The sequence below is a fragment of the Epinephelus fuscoguttatus genome, linkage group LG1 (assembly GCF_011397635.1).
Source record: "Epinephelus fuscoguttatus linkage group LG1, E.fuscoguttatus.final_Chr_v1".
Taxonomy (NCBI): domain Eukaryota; kingdom Metazoa; phylum Chordata; class Actinopteri; order Perciformes; family Serranidae; genus Epinephelus; species Epinephelus fuscoguttatus.
Window position 1 is genome coordinate 30,205,099 of NC_064752.1, and position 18,574 is coordinate 30,223,672.

Consider the following 18,574-nt stretch of genomic DNA (forward strand, 5'->3'; position numbering starts at 1 on the left):
AAAAGGACCCAGAGTCTCCAGGACCCCAAACAGAACATTAAGGGGTAAGGGTTACGGCAGTCATCAGTATTGTAAGACACTTTGCTCTGCCAGCTGCACATGAAGACAGCAGGAGGTGACATCTTGTTGGCACAGGAAAGGGATCAGAGTGCCAGGCATGACATGCAAAACACCAGAATCTAACCTGCAGGGTAACATCAGATCCTGACTAACGCTGCATGACAAGCTCTTTCACTAGAAATTAGATTTATTTTCATCTGTTTATTTTATTCTCTCAAGAAGAAAATGTAAAAGATCTGTCTGTCTGTTTGCTTAATGTGTACCAGCGCAGGAGTGTGTGTGTGTCTTCAGCTGGAGGTGGAATTAGTTGTCTCCATGCCTGCAAGGCTCTGGCTAACCACTGTCAGCCTCCAACGCACTGCTTTAATTAAGCCCCCTTTCCCCCTCATCACGTTTTCTACCGACCATGCTTAAATTCAGAAAACCACCTCTGATCTCTCTCGTACTTTTTCTCTCCGTCTACTTGTGTCTCTCACCTCCTGTCATTGTGGTGACATGATGACCATCTACCTACAGGTGAGACTTCTCGCTTGTCTGCAATTAACTATTTCTCATTAAACCTGAGAATGAAGCGCTTCCTCCACTCGGTTTGCTGTTTAGACTTGTCATAGTTGTTAATGGGATTTATCGACTTTAATTGCAGTTGTCACTTTCCACTCCACTGACGTATTGACCGATGACAGCGATGAGAGTCGCTGTGTGGGTACAAAGAGCAGTGAAGTTGTTAAGAGCGCTGCTTGGCTGTTCTGCATATGGGCTCAGGTTTTCATCGGTCTTCATGCTAATGAGCTGCTGCTATGATAAGCTCGCTGAACATATGTTCTGCTCTCCATGTCACTGTAATATTTCAAAGGTGCTTGGCTGGTATTGCTTATTATGGTAATGAACATTTTACCTGTTAATGGGTACTTTGGATCCGCAAATAAAAGATTTAGAGCTGTTGGAATTCGACTAACAGTTGGCTGCAAAAATTAATGTGTGGAATTTGTTTCTGTGTGTTTGTGTTTGAATTTAATGAAGTATCTGGCTTTCTCGCCGTCTTTATGTTTGTGCACAGGTACTCCAAGCTGTCAGACCCAGCTAACTGGCTTAAGATTAACAGGACCAATGGTCAGATCACCACCATGGCCCTGCTGGACCGAGAGTCCATGTACGTCAAGAACAACGTGTACGAGGCCACGTTCCTGGCATTCGACAATGGTAAGTCCGGTAAGTCAATATGACTGTGTGTGTCGTGATTGTGTGATAAACAGTAGGGCACATAAAGAACAATATAGGCTCCTCTTTGCCACATTAGCAGCGTGGCTTTAGGGATAGCAGTGTTGTTCAGTCCACCACTTTGGTCACTTTTGGTTTCCTCGATATGTGTGGTTGGGTTTAGGCACAAAAATCACTTGGTTATTGTAAGAAAAAGATTATGTTTTGGCTCCAAATACCCAGTTCTTGGGGCACAATCACCGCTAGATACTTGGTAACCCTAAACCTAAGGCTTTTGTGGCACTGTTCCCGGTGGAAAATGTTTGCCAAAAAACACCCATGCTTGGTGGCTATCCCTTACCCTGACCCTTAGGCCACTGGAAAATCAGCAACAGGACACTAAAACATGATCGGTTTTGTTTGTCTGTCTTGAAGAGTTGTCTGCACTGGCCTGCAGTTTGGCAGCATCTCGCCTAGGTGTCACACAAACCACCATCCTCTCCATTTTCACATCAAGTCAGCTCATATACTTCATCACGTTAGAAATGTTAATATGCCACATATATAACGTACAAATGTAAGGTATTCATGGTTTTCCGAAACCTACAATGCCATGCTGCATCAACATATGAGCATTGTCATTGTGAGCATTCTAGCATGCTGATGTTAGCGTTCTGCTCAAATCTGTGAACAGCCTGACATAACTGCTAGCACAGATGTAAACTCCTGATCTTGTTTGTTATATTTGGAAGTTTTTCATTGTGAGAAAATTGCATTAGCTTTGTTTTAAAGTTGATAATAAAACATCAATCATCATCTGACTGAAAAGGAATCTATTATAATTTTACATCATCACTCATCATCAGAAGTAAAGCACCATAGCGCAGGCAGCAGATGAATGTAGTGCTTGTCATTATGAGCAACAACATAGTCAAGTCACACATCTTTCTTTCATATTTCACACTACTCAGATACTGATCATCTAAAACTATGATCACAATATGAAACATAATGTGTAATATTATGTATTGGGTCTGTACCTTCAGGGAAGGTGTTGTGCTGTCACTTGCTTGTATACACTGTGTTTACTTTCAACTGAATACACCTTACCTCAATAGTAAAGACACATATTGAGATATTTGTCTGTCTTGTCACCTCTATGTATTTCACAAAGGCTAATGCAAATTTATATAGATCTACTGGATGACATAGGTTAGCTTCACTAAACTCATTGGGTCTCATTCATGAAAAGTGAGCAGAAGGAATTTGTGTGTAAACTGTTCACAGATGGAAATTTATGTGCATGTCCGCATTCATCAATATTTTAGTAGCTCCGATCTTTTCGTAGCTACTAACAAAATCTACTCCTGCTCCTGACCACTCGTAGTGCTTGTGTAAATTTAGTAAAGCTCATAAATTTTGCTTTTCGCTATTGGAAATTACAATTTTAATTCGTATTACGCTCTGTTGTGTACACAGTACACAGATGCCTTTGAAACACGTAATCTAAACATGACAAAATATTAAAAATATAACACATTTAGTTAAATTAGTTGGCAATCAGCATGTTTAAGATCCAGATTAGGTTCATGATTGTGAATTATCTATGTAAATCGACTCAATAGCTTACACGTTCTTTCTACATGTTAAATGATGATAATAAAAATATCCGTAAGGACAGCCGGATCACAGCCTCTTTGGCCTCGGTGCCTGGGTTCAGCAGGGGCAGCAGGAGCAGCAGGTGGTGGAGCCACGAAGGAGCACGTGCCAGCTGAAAGAATTATTTGAGACAACACGTTTTGTTTTTTGTTTTTTTGTGACTTTTTGATCATTTGAATGAATAAATCTGATTTGAAAAATGTTTAATTTATGTTGTATAAAACAGAGCTTTAGGCTATTAAGACTCAAATAATTTGAAGACGATGCATACAAAACTGCTGTAGGCTATATGTTACCCATATCATTTGTTAAAATAAATGTTAAATAGCTCTACATTCCGACAGCCATCACTGATTTAGAGTTTATTCATTACGCACAAAACATCTCTGGTTTCCTGTTCCCACTTCATTCAAAACCCCACAAATGAATCTTCTGTTTGTTTGGTGACTGTTGTATTTTTTGTGTGTGTGCGCTTATGCGTTTCTTTGCCTCCAGTTTCATATCAAACCATTTACGCTTCACCTCTGACATGGTTCTTTGTACCACGGAGACAACATTAACAGCATCTGTTACCTCCCTCCAGGCCTTCTCTTTGCCTGTCCCTGTCACACCACTACTAACTGAAGAAAATAAAATGTTTTTTCTTAAGTCCACTTCACCCAAAATTATTTCGATCTCCACTTCAGAAAAACTCTTTTTCTTTCTTTCTCTTTCTTTCTTTGTGCCATGACTGACAGGTCGACTGGATGCACCTACACCTCCTTATATGGTGGTCATTGGCTATTCATGGGTGGGGATTTATGCTAATTGCTGATTACCGGGAGCGCACTGTCATTTTACAATGGATTGGCATTCATGATCACACACACGTGTTTACGATCAAATCTGAGTTTCCCGCGGCGTTCCTGAATCTGGAGTAGGTTTTTAGTAGCGTAGGCTTTTATGTGCAAATCTACACACAGATTCACTCACTTTTCATGAATGAGACCCATTATGACAAAATTGAGGAAGATGCCTCATTCCACTTAATATTGAAATCATTTTACGGACCAAAGCTACACAAAAGCCGAACAAACAGTTGTGGATTTCTGTCACAAGAAGAAGACGATATACTTTATTAATCCCCAAGGGGAAATTAAATACCACGGCTGAACCGGAAGATGAAGCTTTCGATTTACTGGTCCATCTTCATCCCAACCCTCACCTATGGTCATGAGCTCTGGTGAATGACCGAAAGAATGAGATTGCGGATACAAGCTGCCGAATTGAGTTTCCTCAGTGGGATGGCTGGGCTCAGCCTTAGAGATAGGTCGAGGAGCTCGGACATCTGGAGGGAGCTCGGAGTAGAGCCGCTGCTCCTTCGCGTCAAAAGGAGTCAGTTGGGATGGTTCGGGCATCTGATCAGGATGCCTTCTGGGTGCCTCCCACCGGAGGTGTTTCAGGCACGTCCCACTGGCAGGAGGCCAGGGGGCAGACCCAGAACATGCGGAAGGGATTACATATCTCATCTGGCTTGGGAACACCTTGTTCTGTTGGCTGCAAAGTGCTGCTGGGGAGAGGGACGTCTAGGGTGCTTTGCTCGGCCAGCTGCCCCCACAACCCAGCTCCACATAAGCAGATGTAAATGCATGGATAGATGGGAAATTACTTTTTTTTCACTCTGTTTACTCTGAAATACACACACATGCACAAACTGGACTTATACATGTATAAAATGGAAGATGTCAGAGCAAGGCTGCTGCCCATGACCAGGCACCCCAAGTAGTTGGGGGTTCAGTGCCATGCTCAGGGGCACCTCACCTCTCCACCTACCAGTCCACACTCCATATTTGGTCTGGACAGGAACCAAGTTGCTATGAACTGAGCTACTGCCGTAATTCCATGAATGAAAGTTGTACGTGTTGAATATGTCACCCTTGCTACTTTCCTGCCAGATGCCTCACAGTGTGAGTGAACTCTGAATGAGTGGGATGTTCTGTTCACACACTGCACCGTATAAAGTATACTGTACAAAAATATGCACCGACCTTCATTGCCCTGTGTCTAATAGAAAAAAATCAAAACAGGATCTGTCAGTGAAGGTCTTGAGTGTCGGCCTGAGCTGCTGCAACAATGTACAAAGCTAAAGAAGTTAAGCACAACAAATAGAGGTGCTTGCTCTCTGTGTAAGTAGGAGGGACCCAGGTGTTTTTACTCCAGTGAGAAAAGAGGGATTGGTTGCCCCGAAGCACACCAACTTAAGCTCAAAGTGTTGACTCCCTATTGATTCTGGAGCCCAGTGTCAACAAGGGGATATATTCCACTTTGATTGAAATTCTCTTTACTTATTCTACTCAAGCGAAGCGCAAGGAGCAACAAAGCACCCAGCCAATCATAACCGACAAGACGGTCGATGGGCCTTGGGGCCTGGGGCAACAGACCTTTACATAGTTGATGCACCAAGTTACTGTCTGATAGAGGAGAAAAAGTTGAAATACAACACTGATGAGCTGCTGGGGTAAACTCTATCTATGCTGCATTGCATCAGGAATTTGTTCGGCTTGCTGACAGTCTGTGCACAGCGTTGTCAACTGAATATCAAGGCCACAATATATCACTGCAGTCTGTTTGTTCAACGGAGCAGTGCGCTCACTTCCTTCATCTGTAGTTGAGATGATCAGAAGTGGTATCACAAAAGAATGTATAGTGGAATAATATTCAGATCCTTAGCAATGCCTAATTACAAGCAAAAGTCTTTCATTCAAACAGGTACTTAAAGGGATCCTTTGCTGATTTTAACCAGCTTTGTATTATAATAATGTGGGTAGTATCTGTACATGTACTAAGGTAAAATTCCCTCCATCTAAGTAGCACCCAGATCTCCCTGCTCATCTCCCACTTCATATCCACAGAATGACATGTTTTGTGTCATCTAGTGAATTTCCGCTGGCTCTGGGACTGTTGCTCAAACTACAGAATGTACTTTTGCATTTTTGTATGCCTGCCACCACGGACACAAAGAGTATAGAAGCGAAACTAGACAGTGCTGATGAGCCAAAATTCTGTCACTGCTTTGCCTAAATCTCACCTCAGATGTTTTCAGGAACATATTTAGCTCACTGTTTAACTGTAGTTTGAAATTGTTTGTTACCATCTGGCCGCCAGATTGTTTCCTGTGTCAAAACAGACAAGCATGCATAGCGTCAACCACCAGCAGGAGGGTTAATTAGTCTAGTGTGGCACAGTGCATTCTGGTTGTTGTAGGTTTTTTACCTTGAGTAACCGTGAGTAAAAGCAAATGCCACAGCCTTTTTGCTCTGTTTTCTCTGGTCATGTAGCACCAATTTCAAAAGTATTTGCATTTTTATTCTCCATAGACAGCTCACTTTTATGAAAAGATCATCCTTCCTGCAGTGAAATTGGTCTTTAAGTAGAATCAGAAGTGTGATTAAGTAACATAATTAGTTACTAACGTTTTTGATTGACATGTGAAAGGAGGTTTGTCAGATGTAGTGCATCAGGCCCCATGTTCCCAAAAGTGTTTTTTCCTGGCTGAAAAATGCCCCAGGAAACACTGGTCGGACTCATGGGTCTGTGTGGTTAATGAGAGGAAGCATATTATTATATATGTATAGTATATAGACATGTTTCTCCTCCTTTGTTGTTGTTCAGCCTTTGTACACGTAAAATGTGATAGCTGGCTAAAAAGTGACAGAAACAAGTGCAGCACTTCACCAAAAATTGAACACGTCTTGACTTTAAAAGTTTAGCACAGAATAGACACTCAGCAACTCGTCACGCTGTTGGCATCTGTAGTGTAGCCTAAATATGAGGCCCATTGCCAGTAGGAAAAAAAAATAAGCTTTAGTGGACACAGCTCCTAACAGTGGACACATGTATTGGATACCAGTTTCATATGTGATTTTAAATGCGTTCACTATAATGTGATATTTATTGTTTGTGGAAGAACACTTCTATATACACAGAAATATTATGATATGGGTTTTTATGACTGTATCATACTAATACCTACCCTGGTTTAGGAAAAAAAAATCCACATATAAACTTCTGTGGAGCTGCTTTAATTTATCAAATCATCATATATTAGAAGCAGATATGTTTTGTGAGTGAAATCTGAATCTTCAAAGCAGCTCTTAGCTATCAGGGGTCACATACACGCCATGGAGTACAAAAGTTCCCTCTTAAATGTAGTAGAGTAGAAGTGTATCATATCAAGTAGGGCACAAGTATCTCCAATTTGCATTAAAGCATAGTACTTGAGTAAATTTACCATTGGTGACTAATAACTATCTGATTACATCCTCTGATTTTATTGAGTCATTTCACAGATTGCTCCATAATTGCAGAAAAGAAATCCAACTCAATTTGTCTGCTGTTAGTTTTAAAGCGCGCTGGAGTCTGTTGATCATTTTAACTCTGCCCATATGTTTATATCAGTAATTTGAACCAAATCCCAGTGAAAACAAACACTTTAAAATGAGAGATTATCATTTATGAGTCTGTCTTTTGCTGATTTCTTCTGCCCACACTTCTGCCAGCTTCAATAGCTTCAAGCCCCTGAAAACTTCACATCTTGAATATTTCCCTGTGACATTAAGTATTAATGAATAAATAAGAAACAATCAAAGCTGAATTTTGAAAGAAAATATCCTCCTGTATTATTTATTATTAGAGTGTCGCTCTAAACTCCGCTAATTAGCTTCATTTGATTGACTGTTTGTTTGTGGTTTGATCAGATTTGATTGACAGTAGCCTCGCAACAAACTGTCATGTTTGGATTCAGATGCTGCTAAATCCTGATTGGTGCACTGAAATACATGGCATCACCGTCTCTTTGCAACCAAGCCCCAGTCACCACAAAGCAGGGAGATGAGCAGAGACAAATCAGCACAGACTATTTTACATGTGAAATCATGGCTGGATTACAGAATGGGCCTACCAGTCACAGGGCCAGGGGCACCATAGTGCTCCCTTACAAAAATAGTACAGACCAGGTAGACAAAGACATGCAAAGCAACTGCAAAAAGATATAAAATAACTACAAAAACTGGCAAAACAATCACAAGGAGACTCAAAATGTCTACAAAGTGACACAAAACAACCAAAAAAACCCACAAAATTACCTCAAATTGATGCAAAGGGCTACAAAAACACACAAAACAATCGCAAGTAGACACACAATAACGACAAAAAACAGGTAAAACAACCACAAGGAGACACAAAATGACTTTGAAGTGACACAAAATGACCTCAGTAAGACACAAAATTTGCTCAGAGAGACCTAAACGACTACAAAAAGACGTAAAATATGCAAAAATACACACAAAACAACAAAAAGAAAGACACAAAACTACCTCAGGGAGACACAATACAACAGCAAAATGCATAATGATTACAAAGAGACGCAAATCCACCACAAAGTCTGTGCATCTTGCTCCTGTGTGGGTGGTGGGGTCCTTTGCATATCCGTGCCCAGGGGCCCATTGTCTCATGATCTGCCCATGTGTTAAATAACCAAAAACCGTTCAAACTTTGGCAGACAGTCTCGTTTTATGATTAAGAAAATGTTTTCAGGGCCTTTTACATATTCTGTTTGACAAAAAAACATGTAGATGTAATGATAAAAATCAATTTCTACAGAGACATACTTTATTATCTTCAGTCCACGAGTTGCACATTTAACCTCACACTAGAGTTCAAGTTCATTACAAATGTTTTCACTGTTTTCGTGTCGCGCAGCCCGAGACGGACCAGCGAAACAACTTCCAGTTCACTTTACTTCGAAAACAAGCAGTGCACTTGAAAAAACAATGAGGCGCTTATTCCCAGAACCGTGTTGTACAGCACCAAGAGCAACAGCAACAGTGTGGCTGAAAAACAACGTTTCTCAGTCAGTTACGTGTTGTAATCAAAGCACATTAGAGATTTGCTGTTAATGCATAAAACATCATGTTCTGGCCTGGCAGCCACAAAAAACCCTAAATAAGTTATGATGAGTTTATGTTGCTGGATGTAGCGAAGGGTTAGCGTTTGAGCCATTTCCCAGTGGGCTTTGCAGAGTGCAGATAACAGCAATCTTTATGTGAGTGTTGTCCCCTCCAATATGAGTCTCGCCTCTTCAGAAAGCAGCCGCTTCTAAACACAAGGGCTAAAAAATGTATGTGTCCTTTCATTTGTTCGGGCTGTTTTGTTTGGGTGCTCTGTACAAATGTACACAGTATTCTCCCTTCACTTTTAGACCCTCAGTAAACAAAACCTATTTCCTCCCCAATTGTTTCTTTGCCTGCACGCCTCATTTTCTCACTCGCACACATGAATCAGCTCGACAAATGTAATTGAAATGGAAGGAATGTTTTACCATCTTCTTCTTTCTCAGCGCACACTCGTCTCTCAACTCCCCTTCCTGCTTTTTTTGCTCCATCTCCAATCATTTCATCTCTACTCCTCTCCCTCACTGCTGTTCACTCCTCTCTCAATCGCTATGTCGTTATCTTGCCATCTCCTCCTTTGATCTCTTTGCCTTCTCTCTTTCCTCTCACCTCCCCTCAGGCGCGCCTCAAGCCAGCGGGACAGGAACCCTGCAGATCTACCTGATAGATGTGAACGACAACGCGCCGGTGCTGATACCCCGGGAGGCCCAGGTGTGCGAGCGTGCACGCCCCAACTCCAGGGTCAACATCACCGCCTCAGATGCTGACGCCGACCCCAACGTGGGGCCCTTTGTCTTCGAGCTGCCTTCTTTTCCAGCCAGCGTTCGCCGCAACTGGACTATCTCCAGACTCAGCGGTAATTAAATGCTCCACACTGTCTTTACTGCGGGTCTGATTCATATTGCAAATATTTTCCCCACCCTTTGTGATGTGAAAATTTAGGAGTTGTGTGGGAATGATATATTCAGCATCCCCAGCTGAATTAAACCATAAACGTAACAGATGGGATGCAAAAGCCCTCCACAGAATAACCGGCGACATCAATCAGGGGACCAGGGATTGCTGTAAGCTGCGAGAGAAGTCCAAGTTTAACAAAATGTCTCACAAAGCTCACAGTGAGAGACGCGGGTGCCATCCAGTGTTGACGTACGATCTATCGTTTGTGACAAATGAGATCCATTCATCTCTCTGTCCCCCGAGCGGCCAATCTGTCACCTAATCCACCCAGATGGATGTATCACAGCAGTTGTCTTGAGGACAAATCTGATCACATACCTGGATTCTTCTCCCACTGAGGCTCTTGTCTTAGCTTGACCGAGTGATAGATGCTGAAGGTTATGCGTTCTGGGTTTTTTTATATCTTTAATGCCTCCTCACATACGTACATGTCAGAATGATTGCTGTGTGCAGTCTGTTTGGTTGCAGCTTTTATTCGGTATGTCGTCCTCTCGTACCTACGCATATGATGACATGATATCCTGCAGTAAACAAAATGTAATTTCTCTGCAGTACACTGTCTAATCTTATTTTCCTCTTCTTCTCCTCCTTTTCCTCCTACTCACCTCCCTCCATCTCTTAATGTTCCCCTTCTTTCCACTGTGTTCTCTCCATCACCAACACCATCTCACTCCCACTCTCCAGGCGACTATGCTCAGCTGAGGTTAAGGATTCCTTACCTGGAGGCAAATGTGTACGAGATCCCCGTCATCGTGTCTGATTCGGGGAACCCTCCTCTGTCCAACCGCTCTGTGATTAGAGTCAAAGTTTGTCCCTGTGACGATAACGGGGACTGCAGCGCCACAGGAGCTGTGGCAGCCGCCGGCCTCGGCACCGGGGCCATCATCGCTATACTCATCTGCATCATCATACTGCTCAGTGAGTACAGCACAGTGGAATGATCAGACGTAGACACTGTTGGATGGTTATGAAAACTATGAAATGTAGTTGCAAATTGTTACAGGAACTGTTTCTATTCTTCGCAGGCATGGTTCTGCTGTTTGTGGTGTGGATGAAGCGCAGAGAGAAGGAGCGGCAGGCGAAGCCCCTGCTGATCGACCCCGAGGACGACGTTAGAGATAACATCCTCAAATATGATGAGGAGGGAGGAGGAGAGGAGGACCAGGTAATGTTTGAAGATCGTAAATATGTAATTAACAAGTCATAAAAAGCTGTTCACCAGCAGTGGCATCTTTTTTGTTTTTATGGTATTTACTGCCTTGTGTGGAAGGTCAGGAATTTATTGATGGATTGGATTAATAAATGAGTGAATGACTTTATTATTAGCAAAAAAATTAAATAAAATAAAAACAAAACATCAACAGACATGCTCAAAAAGGAGTAGGGAGAAGTCTATACTTATGTAATCCTACCCCCTTCTCAGAATTTATTTGAAAAAGAAACTGTCAGTAACTATCCCAAACTTATTTTCAACCATTAATACATTATAAATAAACAGCAGATCCCAGATATTAAATGACAAACCCCATCTCAACCAAGCCCAGATAAATAAATATTAAAAGTAACGTGTCTGTACATCTTTTTAAAGTCCTCTATAGTTGTGCTTCACTTTACTGTAACTCCTCATCGAACCCATTCCATAAATCCACCCCACACACTGACTGGACTTTTCAAGGTTGTACGCACACAATGTTTTTTTTTATATTTAATTTTCCTCTTAAATTATAACTTGTATATTGGATAACTTTATTAATCCTCATGAGGGACACTTTGGTTACCCATGCACAGTGTCTGGAAAAAAACAATACAGTCAAACTAACACATACACCGGGAAGACAGAGTACTGTACTTCTGGGGCCAGCCTAACTACAAAATAAAAAAAAAAATAAAAATTAAATCAGTCAAATTTATAAATGAACTGTAACTGTAACGATAATGATCATTTTAATTATTGATTAACCTGCCATGCTTTTATTCTCGCCATAAATCAATTAATATTTTTGTCTAGAAAATAGTGGCACTCAACATAATTGCCTGCAGATCAAGGTGATGTATTCTGACTGCTTCCAAAGCTGAAAATATTGAGTTTACTGTCATATATAAGAAAGAAAACAGCATCAGATCCTCACACTTGAGAAGATGGAATCAGTAAATGTTTAGTATTTTTGGTGAAAAACAAGTAAATCAATTATGAAAATAGTTGCAGATTAATTGTTTTGATGAATGATTGTTGAGGCTCCACAATCAATAAATAAAAGCTGACCATAAGTGACACGTCTGAAAAGAGGACCAATAAATAGGCAATAAATATGAGATGAAACACTTAACTTTACTTACCTAAATTATATTCAAAGAAATTGAGAGACCACAGAACAGAACAGTACAACAATTATAAAATTAACCTTAAAGACCGGGAAAGCCTCAATCAACTTGAGTCTGCAGAGAACAAAATATACTTTTTTTAAAAAGTGAGTGAGTCTGCAAAAGTTTTCAGGGTACAGTCTGCCCTCTGCCCTACAAACAAGTGCTGGGGCTGAAAATGCAGCTTGGCTTGACGGTCACGTACAGTCGGATGTGCAGCTCTCTCCCATATGATGAGCTCCATTTCTGCCCTGAAATAGTTATACAAGTCATAATATAACTTGTGCAGAGAGCGCATTACGCCCTGTGCACACCACCCCTCCTTATCTAATATTATTTTCTAAATAAAACCTTTAACAGTGTTAATCTCCAACAGCTTTGATTCATTCAGAAATGCATTATTAATTATGCCATTTTTAATACTTGATATTTTCCAACACACACACCAGATATCCAGAGCATAAACACACACGAGGATCAGATGGCTGCCGTATACAGTATATGGGCATATTTTCACTCTTAAGCACCTGTCTGAGAATTTTGTAGGTGCAAGAGAGCGAGAGCGTGCATAACGACGAGTCAAAAATGTCGCCTGCATGATCAGCGAACACGCTTTAAAAGCACAGTAAAGTGCAAAGCTCATATTTTATATCAATTAAAAAAATGGGAGTGTTTGTAGTTCGTATTATGAATTCGGCAATAACTTACAGTACATATTATCAGTAATGTTTGATCAAACCACAGCTGCTGTCTGAATATTAACATGTTCTCGCAAGCGCTCTCCATATTATTTATGATTTCATACTCCCCCTAACATCCTTGTTTCAAACATTGGAACACTATGAATTGTGGGTAATTCCCTCAAGCAAAGATTGCAGCAGTGCAGGTTTACAAAAGGGCGCAGAAGGCTGTTGGAAAGCCCTGTAGCACAGATTTCTCTGCAGGTCAGCTCTGAGCCCTCGCAGACAGAACAGGAACGCACATCAAAGGGTGTGAGTCTGTGAGGGCGGGCGGTGGGACCAGGCCAAAGTGTACATACCAACTTGGAGAATGAGCTTGATACGAAACACAATCCACGTACAGTACTGTGTTTAGAGAATCACTACATCAGAGAGAGGATCATGATTTGATGATTAATATCTAAGAGACCTGATTGGATGCTTTCTAAAATAACATTTTAACAAAGGTGTTAGTAAGTCAGAAAAAAATATGTAGATTTGGTAAAAAAAGAAATCAGATGTTAGCGATAACAGGACAAGAGAATTAGGATGAACTGTCTCTCAACATTCTCTTCTATGGCCCTCATCCAGGACTATGACCTGAGCCAGCTGCAGCAGCCCGAGTCTTTAGACCACATCATCAATAAGCCGGCGGGGGTGCGCAGGGTGGACGAGAGACCTGTGATTGCTGAGTCACAGTACCCCGTCAGACCCAGTCTGCCCCACCCTGGAGACATAGGAGACTTCATTAATGATGTAAGTAAAAATGTTTTGATGTTTCTTAAAGCTACAGTTTGTGAATTTTATGGAAAAAAATTGTCATATTTGCTGAAATTGTCACTATATTTTGAAAGAAATACATGAGACCAATAGTTTGTGAAAAAATCATGTCCTTCCTTCTCTTCCTGTTGCAAGAACTGATTGCAGGACACCAGAAACAACCAATCAGAGCCGAGGAATCACTGACAGCTGTCAGTCATGTCAATTACTGCTCATGGGCTGCGGTCAAACTGTCAACCTAGGCAGCGCTGATCAAGTATGAATCAAGATTCTGTTAATGCATTGCCTATTTCTCGAATCAGGTGTTTTCAGAAACATATTTTAGTGTACTGTGTAGCTGTAAAATGAGAAAGTTGTTCCAGCTGGTGGGCAGTCGACTCAATCTAATGGCAGCCAGGTCACAAAGTTTCTCATTTTACAGCTAAACAGTACACTAAAATGTGTTCCTGGGTACATTTGAGGTGAGAAATAGGCAATGCAGCGACAGAATCTTGATTCATAGTTGATCAACGCTGCCTTGTTTGACAGTTTGACCGCACTTCACGAGCAGTGATTGATGACTGACAACTGCTGTGAGGCTACAGGCAGTTTTGTTTTTTTTTCCACAGATTATCTGTCTTATTATTTGCTGTGTGAAAAAGCAGTTCCAACAATAGCTGAAACTGAACATAAAAAAGAGTTATCTTGTTAAAAAGTTATCAGCAGTATCTGTAACTGTTCCTGTGTATAAGCTTGACAGTATAGCAGTGTCCACAGACTGTTACCTCACTGATGTGACTCATACAAAGGTTTACACAACATAAAGGGATTCACAATCATGTTCCCATCAGCAGGGATATTGCTAGAAATATTTGTCCCCTGTACACAGCTCAGTGTTTGGCTCTGAAACAGCATTCAGACCATGATGGGACATTAAAACTCTAACGGCTGGGTGAGCAAGATGAGAACGGGTTTATTGCAACTTTTACAGCCTGGCCACCTGAACCTGTTACTGTGTGAAAAATCATAATCTCCTTTATATTGTTGGCAGACAACAATGAGTGGCCTTAATCCAGGTTTTTTTTAAAACACATCCTGATAGGTGTAACCACCAGGGTTTCTACGTAGTATGGAAAAGTATGGAATTTGATTTTGGTCATTTCCAGGTATGGATAATATGGATAAAAGAGAAGAGACATGAGACATAAAATTTTGAATTTCTAAAAATTAATGAATCATACAAGCACAGTGTTTTTCATGGTGTTTGGAGCAGGCAGGCAGTGTGTCCAAATTGTTTCTCTGGCTGTGGGCCACAGCGAGCTTGAGTCATCGAAAACACGGCAAGGAGTATAGCATACAACTGAACACACACTCCAACACAGAGCTGCTATATGCCTGTAGGTCACAGCCTGCAGAACAGCTCAACCCCAATTGCCTTACAACTGTAATGTGGACATCCCTGACCAAATTAGTTTTAAAGAAAATGCTGCAATATCTTCAAAACTTCCTTTGCATATATACATAGCACCACAAATAACCATATATTAAGTTTGTCTGAACATTTATGAGTTAAGCAGTAATGTCATTATCAGAAAAGTAAAGAAAACTATACCTTTGTAGCTGCATTCATCACTGTCTCCGTGGACAGTGAATAAACAAGGCAGCACAGACACCATGAAACACGATTATGTAACTTCTTAGACACATTTTTGGTTCTTATTTATAAAAGAGACAAAAAAATATGGGGGAAGAATATTAGTTACAATCTAACAGCAATTATTGATAACAGCATACACAGTCAGCCTGTATCATACATGTTAACAATTCGATTTTAAAACCAATTGTTTGCAGAATATCCTCCTCTACTGACGCTTTTGTTTGGTTTGCATTTTTAATTTCTCCTAGCTATTTGAGATTAGTAGGACCCGATAAGTATGAAAAAATAAACATTGTCAACAACAATAAAGTCCCAATGTCCTTCAATAAACTGATGATAAATTCCCAACGTCTTTAAACAAGTACTTTCTAACAGCATCTTAGCTTGTGACTGTTGCTAAAATTGGTCAAATTTGTTGCCATATCAGACTACAAACGTTGTTAATAATAAATTATCATAGATAATCATAGTTTTAACCATGAAATTTGAGCAGGTTTGTACCTTTTCTACTTTGGAGTCCGAGTGCAGAGATGGCTGCCATCTTGTTTTTACATGGATTAGTGTGTTGTGGTCTTACTACCACTAGATGGCACAGAAAAGTGTCTACGAACGAGGACAACGGTTCTAAGTTAAACAGAATGAAATAAAGGTCCAGTTGACCCAAAGTGTAAAGTCCCTATATGAGGACACAGGGTCTCAGGAGGATAAACATCCAGCTATTTGTACTCTGAAATCTGGGTCTTGAAAAGTTTGGAATTTTGAAATGGAAAAAAGGGACCTTGAACTACACAGAAGAGGATATACTGTAACTGTAACTGCAGAGAGAGGGTGTTATTTCTATCTGTGTCTTTGTGTCTGCAGGGTCTGAGGGCAGCAGACAACGACCCCACAGCTCCTCCCTACGACTCCCTGCTGGTGTTCGACTACGAGGGCAGCGGTTCAACTGCCGGCTCTGTCAGCTCGCTCAACTCCACCAGCTCAGGGGACCAGGACTACGACTACCTCAACGACTGGGGCCCTCGCTTCAAGAAGCTGGCCGACCTTTACGGAGGAGGGGACGATGACTGAGAGCGGAGCAGGGGGCTGGTTGGGGCTGCGGCAGGGGTCGGGAGAGGCGGGGTCGGTTGGATGGATGCTCCTGGAAACCGCGGGCAGGGGCCAAGAACATGACGCAGTCTCCATGGTTGACATGTGAGGAACAGACCCTTCCATGGGCTGCGTTAGTTTGCTCACAGCAACCGAGCCCACAAACACGAATTCCGCTGCAATGCAACTGTATTCTGGCTTTATATTTTGTAGTGGCGAGTTTGTAGTGTGATGTTTTTCTTTTTTTTTCTTTTTGTTGTTCTCTCACCGTGCTGGACCCAGAGCTCTCTGGGGATGAATCAAGGCGGTCGTGAGAGACACGAGTAGTGAATTTGTGCTTTGATTGATTTTTAAAACAAAACCATCTCTTGCTTTAGTCTCACACTGAAGAGAATGTTTTTGGGAAGACGCTCTCTGACTCTCTCTCTTTCACTCTGTCAACTTGAATTTCCTTAGAACAGAAGCACTGTCATTTTATAAAGTGCCTTTTGTGGTGTGTTTTTGTATCAGACTCCTGCTATCTCAGGATCGGTTGCCATTCATGCAGTCCAGTGGAGGCGCGTTCTCTTGTCGCTCCCCCCCTGCGCTCCTCAAACCAGCCCTGCCTGTCACTCTCCTCCCCCCTTCACAGTGGTGCAGATGAACAACCCCAGCAGCCAGTCCCAGGAGGGAAGGACACAACCAGGGCAGACTATCGGATATCATAACCCAATGAATTATGGCCTAAAAGAAGCCAGTAACAGTTGTTGTAGGGAAGAAGACACTCTTCTCCAAGGACCTGCTCAGTTTGACTTTCACAAGCATCACCTGTCGACACGCTGACATTGTGTGAGACCATTTTTATACATGTGGGGGTTTTCTAATTTAGTGGAGAATGCCTGCCTTTCCTCTGTGGACTCATGAGTTTAGGAGCCTTTATGTTGAGATGCTTGCCTGCCCTGTATGGTTTTGTGTTGCTTTCTCCAACAGTGTAAAGCTTATGTAGGCATGATCTGATTAATCAGACAGTGTAAGAAAGTGGAACTTGAAGTGAATTGGAGCAAAGGCATCTGAGAAGGATTATTATTATTATTTTTTTGGTCGCCTTGAACATTCCCGTTTTTTATAGGCCAACAAAACTATTAAAAGGTGCATGATTTTTTTTTTCAAAATGTTTTACTCAAAGCACTTGTTACTATGTGGTGAGAATGTGAAAATAGTCAGCAGAAACTATATGAATATACTCTGTATAAAGACACTGAGAAAATAAAAATACTGTAAGATACCTATTTTTGAAGTATTGATGACATAAAAGTTGCTGCTCTTTCTCTAGCTCTTCATTGGGCTTAGGGGATTTTTGGCCCGTTCATTTTTAATATGTGGATATTTTTGTTTCTTTGTCTTCTGTTGAAGCATAATTCCATTTTTTAAGATGCCTGCTTTTTCATGTTTCATTTTTGCTCTTCTTTTCTTCTTTTGAGATTGTTTTCTATAAAAAAAAAAATGCTTTGTTATACTCCTTTTATATGTGAAAACACAGCCTTCCCCTTTCACTCTGTATTGTCTCGGACAGACGTGCTCCTTCTGTTGGCCTCTGGCCTCAGGACAGTGGAGGGTTCATTAGCCATGCCTGCTGATAGTTGTTCTATTATTCAGTGTCCTGGAATTCTTTTATTCATTCATCTAGATACTGGATGTGTGCTTCAGAAAATAAACAAGACATGTTTTGAAAATGTGCCATCTTTTCTGAATATTCCCTACATTCATTATTTTCAGGTGTGTGCTGATGAACTCTGTGTGTGCCATGGCAAAGCTTTAAAATGTAATAGACCTCTGTGGTCTTGTTTATAAAATCATTATTTAGTACAGCTTTATCTCCCCCAGCCAAGACTTAAAGGTCCAGCATGTGGGTTTTAAAGGGGTGCATTGACAGACATGTAATGTAATATTCATAACTATGTTTTCATTAGTTTATAATCCACTGAAACCAGAGGTGTGGAGTAGAGCTTAGATCGGGCCCAAAAAATCCAGCCCGACCCGGCCCGAGCCCGTGCACGTTATGTCCAAGACCAGCCCGGCCCGTCCAATTAACTGTAATTATGGGCCCGAGCCCGATTTAAATCCGACATTTTTCAATATGTTGGCTGTTATAATTAAGAGTATTAAACCACAATTCTTGTTATTTGAGTGACAGAAATAGAGGATCTTAA

General features: G+C 41.2%; 1 protein-coding gene across 2 annotated transcripts in view; it reads left to right on the plus strand.

Annotated features, from left to right (window-relative positions):
- cdh4 (cadherin 4, type 1, R-cadherin (retinal)) overlaps window positions 1–18,077 on the plus strand; it is a 255,920-nt gene extending 237,843 nt beyond the window's left edge. Inside the window, exons 12-17 of one of the 2 annotated variants that reach the window (XM_049584183.1) lie at window positions 1,118–1,269; window positions 9,466–9,702; window positions 10,488–10,721; window positions 10,829–10,968; window positions 13,475–13,639; window positions 16,161–18,077. In XM_049584183.1, the coding sequence (XP_049440140.1) occupies window positions 1,118–1,269; window positions 9,466–9,702; window positions 10,488–10,721; window positions 10,829–10,968; window positions 13,475–13,639; window positions 16,161–16,367 (1,135 nt within the window). In that variant the 3' untranslated portion in view covers window positions 16,368–18,077. The remainder of the gene's footprint in view (window positions 1–1,117; window positions 1,270–9,465; window positions 9,703–10,487; window positions 10,722–10,828; window positions 10,969–13,474; window positions 13,640–16,160) is intronic. The other variant, XM_049584190.1, reaches the window with a different exon arrangement.
- Window positions 18,078–18,574: the final 497 nt, after the last annotated feature.